Raw genomic sequence first — 12,339 nt, 5'->3', positions numbered from 1 at the left:
AATTTTGCAGTCAAACCAACTGACCCCCAAATAAGTCGTCTTCGGCAGCACCTCCCAAACCTGCGACCTCTACCACCTAGAAAGACAAGGGCAGCAGGCGCATGGGAACACCACCACCTCCAAGCTCCCCTCCAAGCCACGCACCATCCTGACTTGAAAGTATATCGCCGATCCTTCATCGTCGCTGGGTCAAACTCCTGGAACTCCCTTCCTAAGAACATAAGAAATAGGAGCAGGAGTCGGCCATTTGGCCCTTCGAGCCAGCTCCATCGTTCAATAAGATCATGGCTGATCTTCTACCTCATCTCCACTTTCCTGCATTATCCCCACATCCCTTGATTCCCTTAATATTCAAAATTCTATCGATCTCTGTCTTGAATATATAAGAACATAACAGCACTGTGGGAGTACTTCCACCACAAGGGCTTCAACGGTTCAAGGTGGCGGCTCACCTTCTCAAGGGGCAATTAGGGATGGGCAATAAATGCCGGCCTTGCCAGCGACGCCCACATCCTGTGAACGAATGAAAAGAAGAACTATTGTGGGGAATACTCCATTTATCTTCTACTTGTGCGAAGTACTCAGTGTGGGGCACATTGAAATAAATTCACTCAAAGTAAAAAATAAAACATGCAAAGTAAGTGCACAGAAAGTCTTCCAGAGACTATATTTTATTTACAAGATTATTAGCAGTACAATCAAAAACGTTTGTAGAGTTCCACAAGAGGTAGAGAATCCATCCAACCCCAGGTCTGTCCCAGGTCATCTTGCACTCAAGAGCGCTGTCAGTTCTGTCCAACATCACGTAGCTACATGGATAGTTATGGTCAACCAATAGCACAAATTTAGCCCGTCAAACAAAAATCAAATGGCTCGGACACTCCCTGTTCAAGTTTAATCGAAGATTAGGTTACTAGGCTCGGATCGCAGCAAGATTAGAATTCACAGGAGGTGCAAGTGTGATTAAATTCTCCTCAGTTTAATGTCTCAATACTTCTGATGGGGAGGGATCTGTTATTGACATTATTTAAAAAGGTTTTGATGAACTTTTCATCAGAGGCCAAAGCAAAACTCAGAACTGAAGTCAAGGATCCCTCACCCGCCTCTCTCTCTCTGCCCCATGTCTCCCCTACCCCAGACCCTTTCTGGTTGTGGGGCTTTGTAGAAGGCGAGTCTCCTGTCTGAAGGAGCCTCCGAGCCGCAAAGCAGCAGCTGGAGGCTTGTGTTAAACGGAACCGATTGGAGAGACCATCTTGGGTACACAGTTCGTTGCAGCGGAGTGTCTGGCTCATTAACCAAATACTGCATCAAAAACAACCCCCCTCATTGTAAAAACGGATAAACTTTACACACTGATAAATAGTACAGTTCACTTGCTTATAAACAGGCATTAACAACAAAACAAAATCATAATTACAAAATGTACAGCAGGCTTGAGTTAGAGTAATCGGTGCGAGAGAAATCTCTACGTTAGGTTTCTGGGTCACGAGCTCAAACTCGCGAATCAACAGTTGGGCTGAAATTCGTGGACAAAATGAAGTTGGTATCAGAAGAGAGTGGTGGTGGGGGAGGGAAAGATAGGTCGACAGCAACCGCCATTGCTAAAGTGCCCACCTGCGCTTTGCGTTCCTCCTTCGAGCTGACTTAGCCCCCGTCACGCTACCCCGTTGATTGGGACATTCGGGCGGGCCCCCTCCCTGTGACACCCACCGCCGCTCTGCGTAGCTCGGAGAAGGGCGGGGAGAAGGAACAGGCCTCACCCTCTTTCTCCTCCATCTCCGGGAGTTGAAGCTAGTGGGCTGAACGTGCATCGACCGCCCGTGCAGTTCTGCGGCGGCCTGGCAATTCTACCCAGGGTGCATTAGACGATATTGGACAGTTTGCGCCCCCACCCAGAGTCAAACTAAGGCATTTTGAAAGTGTGACCAGAGTTGTCCAATACCAGTTATAAAGCAGTGCTACGTCCCGATTAGTAGAATTAGCGGGCAGCTACTCTCTGTAGACGGTGCGCAGCTCTCCCCCCTACACAGGCTTCAACACATGCGACCTTCATTCAAACCCTAGTTTGGACAAAGCTCCCTTTGTTGATTAAAAAAAAAATCAGAAGCAGGAGATTCGCAATGGCTTAAACACAGTCAAGAGTGAAAGCATTTAAGGTCGGGCATCAGGCGAGTGATCGGGTACAAAAACCAGATGCCACGCGAGCTGGCTACAAGCAGCTGTTAAACGCTGACGCGAGGGGAGCCCCGGCAATCTGTACTCTGTACCGATCACAGCGGCTCAAAAACGGAACAGAATTCCAGCGTTTGCGCGGGAAGTGGGTGGGTGGCTCGAGAAGCTTTCGCTGTACGACGAGGAAACCGTCACACCTCCCTGCACAACAAGGAGGGATTCGGTTTGCTTTGGCCAAACTCCAAGGTTGCAGTTTCCTCCCAAAAAGCTGAGAAAGTACGGCTTCTGCTCCCCGTCCAACAGCCCCAGTGCCCAGTGTGGCCAAGGGAGCTTGCTCGTCCAGCAGAGAGCCGCACGGGCCCCTCTCTCCTGCTCATCCAGTTCAGGATCACCTGACCAAGGCCTACAGCAGCCCAAACTTTCAGCGGGATAAAATGCTATCGCTCTACAATAGTGGGACTAAAGGAAAACCTCAGATGGGAGGCAAATATACACGCTATTCATACAATGGGGGACAAGAGCCTCACTCGGTGACGGTCAACTCCTACCTCATATCAGTGCTCAAGGGATTTGCAAAAGGAAGCTGATTTGATCAAAGTTTGCAGGCTTTGGCACTCAGACAATCACACGATGCTGAAGAGATCCACTCATTTTGTTCCGACGGGGGGGGGGGGGGGGGGTGGAGATCTGGGCGAGGGTTGGACAAGGGTAAGTAGGCCTCTGCTGCCTCTGTCCCTCTCCCTGGCCTCTAAAGCCCTGAGCCACCGCCTTTTCAAATAATGAGTTCACTTGCGCCTGCAGTTTCCACTTTTTCGTGTTTCTGATGCGTGGAACCTCTGCAAAAAAATAAAGTATTCAACTGGCCCTGCTCTGTGCTGACGGAACACAAACTAGGGTCGCAGGCTGGATGGGCTTGAAGTCTGAGCGCTACGGGTTAAATGAGACGACAGCACGGTATCGCACGTTGTGTCGTTACACAGTACTCACAGAATCACAGAAACCCCACAGTGCAGATAGGGACCATTTCGGCCCATCGAGCCTGCACCGACACATATCCCACCCTATCCCCATAACCCCACGTATTTAATCCCCCTAACACTAAGGGTCAATTTATCATAGCCAATCAACCTAACCCGCACATCTTTGGACTGTGGGAGGAAACCGGAGCACCCGGAGGAAACCCATGCAAACACGGGGAGAATGTGCAAACTCCACACAGACAGTCACCCGAGGCCGGATTCGAACCCAGGTCCCTGGCGCTGTGAGGCAACAGTGCTAACCACTATGCCACCGTGCTGCCCTCTCCAAGTAAGCTTTCACAATTTTTGGTTCCGGTGTGAACTTGCTACCTGTACACTGCAAAAGGTTCACGCTGGCGCCCAGCGACCTCACTGAAAGTGAAGCTTGCTGGGCCAAAGCCTTAAGACCATTAGTAAGTTGGGTAGACTTCACGAAAGAGGGGTGTGTGTGTGCGTGCTCACGGTCTGTGGAAGGAGTGGATTCCATGGGCCAAATGTCATATTCGCATTCCATACTTTTTAAAAAAATTAGATTGGTTGCGTCATATGCCACCTCACTCCGGTTTAAATCGGTCGGCACTTCCTGCCAGCCCCTCTTCCTCACTCCCGGTGAGCTGGAATAATGCCCGAGGGCAAGGGGACGCCTACCCTTTCGAAGCTTTGAGCCCCGAGTCTGTTAGTGGTCACGCATGCTGTTTATTAATAAAATTGCAACACAGATTCGCTGACCCCATTCATGTGCCGTTAGCGCTGGGACAAAACCTCATTACTTCTGAGCAACTTTTGGCAATGGTAAGTTCAAAGATCATTGCTGACCTTTGACATCAGTCTAAGCCTCCCCGTCGACCATGACTGATTAGCAACTAAAAAGTTGGTAAGTGTTTCAAAAAAACATCCCCCACCCCACCGCCCCTACTCCCCCTCCCCATGACCACTTGTCCTGGTTGCTCGCTCAGTTTGGTCCCTATCAAGAGCGAGAGAGATACGGAGCTTGTGATTCAAATCTGGAATTTTCTGGAGCAACTGAGAGGGCGGGGGGGCAGGGGGAGTGGGGGGGCAGGGGGCGGGGGGAGGAGTGGTTCAAAAAGGGCCCTTTTGTCCAAACCCTGGGCACAAATGGGATCCAAAACTGAAAAGCAAAATGTGAAGCCAAGGCTGTAGTCACAAGAAGGTGCGCCGATTCTCCAGAGCTGTGCTCAAGTAAGCAGCGGTCAAGAGTTTGGGACCTAAGTCTACTTCTCAAATCGCGGGGTTAGATTCAACAAGTGGCCGAAGAGGAAGGGAGTTTGTCCACGGGGAGATGGAAGGACCGACTGAAGGTTTATGGGCAATTGTGCAACGGTTGGTGGAATGTCATTCACCCTAATCACGCTGGTGCCTGGAGAGCAATGACTTGGGACTTCATCTTGAAATACTGGTTAAACCTCAGGACACTATATCTGCAAGACAAAAAGAATTACATTCTTGAGAGGAGAATGGGGTGCGGGGGGGGGGGGTGGAAGAACAATGTACTTTTTGTTATTCGAGGGTAGAAATGAAGCTGGTGAGCTGTGCTGGGAAGGGTCATGTAGCGGTTTGTGAAATCGGTGTCACTGAAAGAATTCACTGTGTAAACCACCCCTCATTTACCAGATGATGCATCTCCCACATTTTCCAAATATGCCAGATAAATATCTGCGTGGGAATGGGACTGGAGGTTATATACATCACTTATAGGCAGTGATGATCAGATATTTGAGCGGTCCTCCGCCTCTCTACCTCTCTTTCCACTTTTAAGACGCTGCTTAAAATCAAGCTTTGACCTCTTTGACCAAGCATTTGGTCACCTGCTCTAATTTCTCATGTGGCTCGGTGTCAAATTTTGTGTCTCCGGCAAAGCACCTTGGGACGTTTTACTACGGTAAAGGCGCTATAGAAAATACAAGTTGTTGTTGTTGGGCTGGAGAGCAGCGTTATCTGTGGCTGGAGGACTGGATTGGGTAAATGTAAAGATAGAGGAATACTTTAAGAGTTTTTGCATCAATATCTTTTGGGGGGGGGGGGGATCAGAGTATTTATTTAGGACTTTCTCACTCAGGAAATTAAATGTGTGGAATGAAATCCGAAGATGGGGTAAGAAAGGGACACTTGCTCATGATGGGAGTTGAGCAAGCTTCCGTAGATGGGAATGACTTGTGTCCTGGGTACTTACCCTAGGAAATCGAACTCTATTGTGGAATACTTGGCTTGAATCAACGCCCAGAACCCCCAGAAGAAATGAGATGCCTGAAAGCAAAAATTACAAAAGGACCGTTTTAATTCAATGCTCGATCATGAATCCGTAATTTATTACCAGATTCCTATGTGTATTCCAGAGGGTTTGTGTGCCACATCGTGTCCAGCGGAGTTCAGAGTAGCGTGCCGCGCACGGGATCGTGTCAAGTGTGCACTTACTGTGTACTGTAGTCAGTTTGTGCGCGTTACAGAGTAACTCTAGTGCACTCCCGTTTGGGGTCTCCCTGATTTTGCACTGTTTTGTGAAGCTAGTTATCATGGATAGATATTTTCATTCTTTCTTTATCATTAGTAATCCATACTCGCCAAGTTGATTAAGCAATCTGAGTCACTGGCACAGAAAATGGTACGAGGCAACCGTTTGCAGTAAAAGATAAAAGCGAGATTTGCAAATTGCTATTTTACATTCTCAGTACGACTTTGGTTTAGGGCTGAATCACAACGAGAACTGCACGAGGAAGAGTTGCATACATTAGGTACTGAGGGAGCAACCCTGACCTCAGAAATAAGAATTCAGAGGTTAACTTTTGTGGAACTGAACTTTAGGTTAGAGACGGTAACTCCCTACACTTGCATCATCTGACCAGGCTGCCTGGCTCCATCAAATCAGTCATTAAGCAATCTGGTAAATCCTCTTGAAACAGGCCTGGCTCGGCCCAGGTCCAGTCCCAGTCACCTCTCGCCCTGTCTGACCCGCCTTCATTACAGGCTAGACACTGATCAGGGTCAGCTGAACATGAGGGACAATCCCTGACCGTCTGATGATACATTTGAACGGGATGAGGTCAATTGGTGAGAACTCACAAGAGAAGAGTGCAAAGGTAGCGTGTGTGTAACACCCGAGCTGTTACTGGAACAGCATGTCCAAGGTAGTAAATAGCTCTTCAAGTACAAAGTCCTGCAATGAGTCTTCAGCTTTCAGTTGTACTTTGGACTGTTGCATTCCAGTTCAGTGCCAAATTTAGATAATTTTCTAAATAGGAGTCATGTGCCACATGAGGTTCTAAAGGTGCAGACACACAAGTATTATTATTTAAAAAGGTGGCTCATGACTTTGCCCCTCCCCATCTCTCTAACCTCCTCCAGCCCTACAACCTCCCCTCCAAAACTCTCAGGTCCTCAGACTATGGCCTCTGGTGCATTTCCCCCCTTCGCTTTGCCCCATCACTAGTGGCCAAGCTTTCAGCCATTTAGGCTCCACGCTTTGGAATTGTCTCTTGAGGCCTGTTCGCCTCTCCCTCCTCCTCAAAACCCACCTCTTGGGCCAAGCTGTTGATCACCCCTCCCAATAAGCCCCTTCTCTTTGGCAAGGTGTCCATTTTGATTACACTTTTGTGAAGTACCTTGGGATGTTTTTCCACATTAAAAAGACTTGTTGTAGTTGGTAGATAAAATACACAAGGGTTGATACAGAGTAATAAAAACAGGGGGATTCGGAATGAACCCCACCCACCCAAGTTTGTGATGGCTTCGAAATGTTGCGTTACTCAAGACAAAAGACTTGCATTACATATTTATTAATATATATTTATATAGTGCATTGTCACAGCGCCTAAAAATGTCTCAAAAATCTTCACACCAGACAAATTACTTTGAAGCACAGCAACGGTTAAATTGGCAAACCATGCAGCCATTTTGGACACAGTAAGATCCCACAAATAGCAATGAGATGAATGACCAATGAATTGTGTTTTGGGTGCTATTAGTTTGGAGAAGGCAGCCTTCAAATAGTGCCATTTTTAACACCCACCCAAACGGTTTCACGTCTCCTGCGAAAGTCTGCGCCTCCAACAATGCTGCACTCCCTCAGTACCGCACTGAAGTGCCAGCCTCGATTAAGGGCACAGGTCTCGGAGTGGCGCTTGATCTCATAACCTTCTGACTCGAGGGGGCAACAGTGCTGCCAACCGAGCCAAGTTCAGCCACTCCAAATCGCAAAACAAACTTTTTCCATTAAAATAACTATTTCTCCCCCTCAACTGGCTTCTATTATTCTGCTGTGGACACTTTGCATAACTTCAGTTACATTGCAATACATTTTGTCCTCTCTTTTGCTAAGCACTGTATCCAAGAGTTTGTTTTTTGCAATGTCCGATTGTTCAATAAATAGGGTTTTTCCAGACAACAAAGCAAGATTCATAAGCAACCTTGTAGCAACCTTGACACACAAAATTCCATCATAACCATTTCGACATAGAAAGGAAGAGGAAGAACTTGCATTTCTATAGCGTCTTTCATGGCCGTAGGACGTCCCAAAGCGCTTTACAGCCAATGGAGTTTGACGTGTGGTCACTGTTGTAATGTAGGAAGCGCGGCAGCCAATTTGCCCACAGCAAGCTCTCACAAACAGCAATGATATAAATGACCAGATCACCTGTTTTAGGTGCTAATTGAGGGAGAGACATTGGCCGGGACACCAGGAAGAACTCCCCTGCTCTTCTTCGAATAGTGCCATGGGACCTTTTACATCCACCTGAGGCGCCCCACAGGGTTGGGGGTCTCGGTTTAACGTCTCAACTGAAATACGGCACCTCGGACAGTGCACCGCTCCTCTCAGTACTGTACTGAATCGCTAGCCAAGATTATGTGCTCTATGCTCTGGAGTGACTCTTGAGGGGAGAACGTTACCACGAGCCAAGGGCTAACATGCTTCCCTCTGATGAGTGCTCTCAAAGTCCAGATGATTTGTGATTTGACCTTTGATAGCTGCAAATCCTGCCCCCGAAGAAGGAATTACAGGAAACTCATTTAAACGGCACCTAAATATCCGGAATTCTCTATTAACCGGTAAAATTCATACTCCGAAAACAACACCTCAATAACCGGAAATGTTGCCGAGTCCGAATCCGAGTCTCCCGCGGTGGCCGAGTTAGTCAGTGGGGGTAGTTTTCCAAACTGCCACTACTCGGCTTCTTGGCACTGTCGGAAGTCCGAACACCTCAATACCCCTGTAACAGGAGTCTGACTCTCCCGCACTGCCGGTAGTTTCTTCCGATCCGCCATTGTTAAGTAATTAAAGAGTTATGGATTACCCTCAACTGGCAGTACTGTACTTAATCAGGCATCTTCCACCATCCATTTAACACAATATTCTGTAGGCGAGTACCCAATTACTGTATACTGCACATTTCTTGATTTTTTTAATTTTTGTTTGTTAAAAATAGCCTCGGTAGATAACCCTCTCCGTCATCCGGAATTTTTAATCAACTGGCAACATGCCGGTCCCGAAGAGTTTCCTGTACTTTATTCTTCAAATTCACAAAATATTTTATCTGTAGGATGTAGGGCTGTATCATTTCAATGTACTAAACCACTTACTCGGTTAGGATCCAAGTCCCGTTCACTCATCACCCCTGTGCTCGCTGACCTACACCGGCTCCCGATTCAGCAACGCCTCGATTTCAAAATTCTCATCCTGGTTTTCAAATCCTTCCGTGGCCTCGACCCTTCTTATCTCTCTAACCTCCTCCAGTCCTACAACCCCCAGAGTTCTCTGCGCTCCTCCAATTCCGGCCTCTTGTGGATCTCTGATTTTCATCGCTCCACCATTGGCGGCCGTGCCTTCAGCTGCCCGAGCCCTAAGCTCTGGAATTCCCTCCTGAAACCCCTCTCTCCCTCCTTTGAGACGCTCCTTAAAACCTACCTTCACCCATCCTAATATCTCCTTGTGTCTCAAATTTTGTTTGATAATGCTCCGGTGAAGCACTTTGGGATGTTTTACTATTTTAAAAGGCGCTATATAAATGCAAGTCGTGTATTCTGATGAAGTTGTAAATGAGCTCCTCCAGAAATAGAATGGTAATTTATCGGGATGTTTGTGGGACCTTGCTGTGCGCAAATTGCCTGCTGTGTTTGCCTACCAAACAACAGTGTCTACACTTCAGTCATTGGAATATGAAGCATTTTGGGATGCATTGCGAGCATGAAAGACGCTACATAAATGCAAGTTCTTTCTTACAATGGCTTAGTCGATGGGCAGTTTCTTCTATAGAGCAACTATCTGGCCAACAAGAAGCAGAGTGGACGAAACACGAGAGAAAGGTTCAGGTTTCTGTCGCTGAAGGCAATAATATGAAGATACTGTGGCGGAACCACCAGAGGATTATGGACAATTGTATATAATTCCTTTTACAGCAATGTAGTACAGCTGGGGGCTGCACCTTTAATGTATCTGTTAGCTGTACTAGGGCTTCTTTCCTGTACTCCGCGTGATGACGTCATGCCGTCCGTCACGTGATCTCTCAACGGCGGGAAGAACGTGATGACGTCAGAGCTCAGAACCTGCTAGCAGTAGAGCTCGGAACCTGCTAGCAGTTGAGCTCGGAACCTTCTAGCAGTTCCAGAGAGGCTTTCAAGCCGACCAGACCTATTTGCATTGTATCCTACAGTTTCCTGTACAGCTTCGTTTGTTCATTAAATTTTATTGTTTTTGATTTTCTGAGTCGATCTCAATTCTTCGGCTAGGAACCCCAGTTCCTACGATACCTCAATTCCTACCCTCCCACCCCCCACCATGAGATAATGCCATGGGAGCACAATGCTCTCATTATAAAAAGTGGTTCACATACTGTACTTACTAAAGAGAACTTGTTGACCTGGACATAGAGCGTGCGCACTTCATGGTCGGTTACCTCGCCCCCCTTCTTGGTAAACTGTTTACAGGCTTCGAGGTAGGTTCTCAGCCATTGCAACTGAAAGGGTTGGTCTGGGTACAGGCTGTAGTCCACCTCATTCACTCCTAGCACAGAAAGAGGCAGCATTACATAAACATATGCTCAACATACGCAGCCCAAATACACATTCACGCCTACCAGAGGAACAGCATTACACAATCGTGGTGCTCACGTCATTTCTTTTCGTTCCTAGTCAGGAAGCAGGAGTAGGCCATTCGGCCCCTCGAGACTGTTCTGCCATTCAATGAGATCATGGCTGATCATTCAAATTCAGTACCCTGTCCCTGCTTTCTCCCCATATCCCTTGATCCCTTTAGCCTTAAGAAATATATCTAACTCCTTCTTGAATATATTTAATGAATTGGCCTCAACTGCCTTCTGTGGTAGAGAATTCCACAGGTTCACCACTCTCTGGGTGAAGAAATTCCTCCTCATCTCTGTCCTAAATGGCTTACCCCTTATCCTTAGACTGTGACCCCTGGTTCTGGACTCTCTGCCATTGGGAACATCCTCCCTGCATCTAGTCCGTCTAGTCCTGTTAGAATTTTATAAGTTTCAATGAGATCCCCTCTCATTCTTCTAAACTCGAGTGAATATAAGCCTAATCGACCCACTCTCTCCTCATACGTCATTCCTGCCATCCCAGGTATCAGTCTGGTGAATCTTCGCTGCACACTCTCCATGGCAAGAACATCCTTCCTCAGACAAGGTGACTAAAACTGCACACAATACTCAAGACGTGGTCTCACCAAGGCCCTGTACAGCTGCAGCAAGGCATCCTTGCTCCTGTACTCGAATCCTCTCGCTACGAAAGCCAACATATCATTTGCCTTCTTAACCGCCTGTTGTACCTGCATGCTTACCTTCGAGCCTGCTCCGCCATTCAATAAGGCCACGGCTTATCTTCGACCTCAACTCCATCTTCCCCACATGATCCCCATATACCTCGATTCCCCTAAGAGTCCAAAAATCTATCGATCTCGGCCTTGAATTAGATCCGAGCACCCACAGCCCTCTGGGACAGAGAATTCCAAAGATTCACGACCCGCTGAGTGAAGAAATTCCTTCTCATCTCCGTCCTAAAACGACTGAAAAGTCACGAGAGATGGCAGAGGTCGGTCACGAGAGATGGCAGAGGTCAAGGGGTAGGTGCGATTATGGGCAGAAGGGTTTTTATTGAGGGAGAGGGTAACGCGGACACAGTGGTAGAAACTTAGCTCAGAAACAATCAATTCTGGGCACCACACTTTAGGAAGGGTGTCAAGGCCTTGGAGAGGGTGTAGAGGAGATTTACTAGACTGGTACCAGGGATGAGGGGCTTCAGTTATGTGGAGAGACTGGAGAAGCAGTGGTTGTTTATCCTTAGAGCAAAGAAGGTTAAGTGGAGATTTAGCAAGGAAGTTATGAAAATTGAGGGGTTTTGATAGTTTCTCCCGATCTACCCTGTTGCCACTGGCAGGAGGGTCGGTAACCAGAGGACACAGATTTAAGATAATTGGCAAAAACTGTGAGGAGATGAAGGGTCATTTTTTTTAATTTTTTTTTTATAAACTCAACAAGAATGCGCTGCCTGAAAGGGTGGTGGAAGCAGATTCAATAGCAACTTTCCAAAAGGGAATTGTACATATACCAGGGCTATGGGGGGAAAAAGAGCAGGGGAGAGTGGGACTAAGTGGATAGCTCTTTCAGAGAGCCAGCACAGTGGAGACCAAAACTCGGGGCCAAATATACAAGACAGTCACTAATAAATCCAATAAGGGAATTCAGGAGAAAGTCCTTTGCCCAGAGAGTGGTTAGAATGTGGAACTCGCTCCCACAGGGATTGATTGAAGCGAATAGCAGAGATACATTTAAGGGGAAGCTAGATAAACACACGAGGGAGAAAGGAATAGAAGGATATGTTGATGGGGTTTGATGAAGAGGGGCGGGAGGAGGTTCGTGTGGAGTTAGGCCGAATGGCCTGTTTCTGTGCTGTAAATGCAAGAGTGCGACAAGCTTCAAAATGGCTGCACGCACAATGGCAGAGTTCTAGCATTTTTATAACCTTATTCAGAAGGTGAGCTGGGAGGAACATAGGTCGGCTATTCAGTCCCTCAAGCCTGTCCCACCAGTCAATTAGATCATGCCTGATCTGTACCTCAGCTCCAACTACCCGCCTTGGTTCCGTAACCCTCGATACCTAACAAAAAAAAATCTAGCAA

The 12,339-nt window shown here is 47.4% G+C and overlaps 1 protein-coding gene across 1 annotated transcript in view; it reads right to left on the bottom strand.

Annotated features, from left to right (window-relative positions):
• Positions 1-642: 642 nt before the first annotated feature.
• Positions 643-12,339, bottom strand: part of LOC147105058 (ethanolamine kinase 1-like) — a 60,305-nt gene continuing 48,608 nt past the window's right edge. The window contains exons 5-7 of the mRNA XM_086011778.1: positions 10,043-10,239; positions 5,383-5,456; positions 643-4,630 (exon numbers count right to left, since the gene is read on the bottom strand). Of these exons, the coding sequence (XP_085867904.1) occupies positions 4,558-4,630; positions 5,383-5,456; positions 10,043-10,239 (344 nt within the window). The 3' untranslated portion in view covers positions 643-4,557. The remainder of the gene's footprint in view (positions 4,631-5,382; positions 5,457-10,042; positions 10,240-12,339) is intronic.

This window comes from Somniosus microcephalus, chromosome 18, assembly GCF_052327205.1.
Source record: "Somniosus microcephalus isolate GS21.2 chromosome 18, FLI_Smic_1.0, whole genome shotgun sequence".
Taxonomy (NCBI): Eukaryota; Metazoa; Chordata; class Chondrichthyes; order Squaliformes; family Somniosidae; genus Somniosus; species Somniosus microcephalus.
Note: the sequence above shows the minus strand (reverse complement) of the source record. Positions and strands in the feature narration are given on the sequence as shown.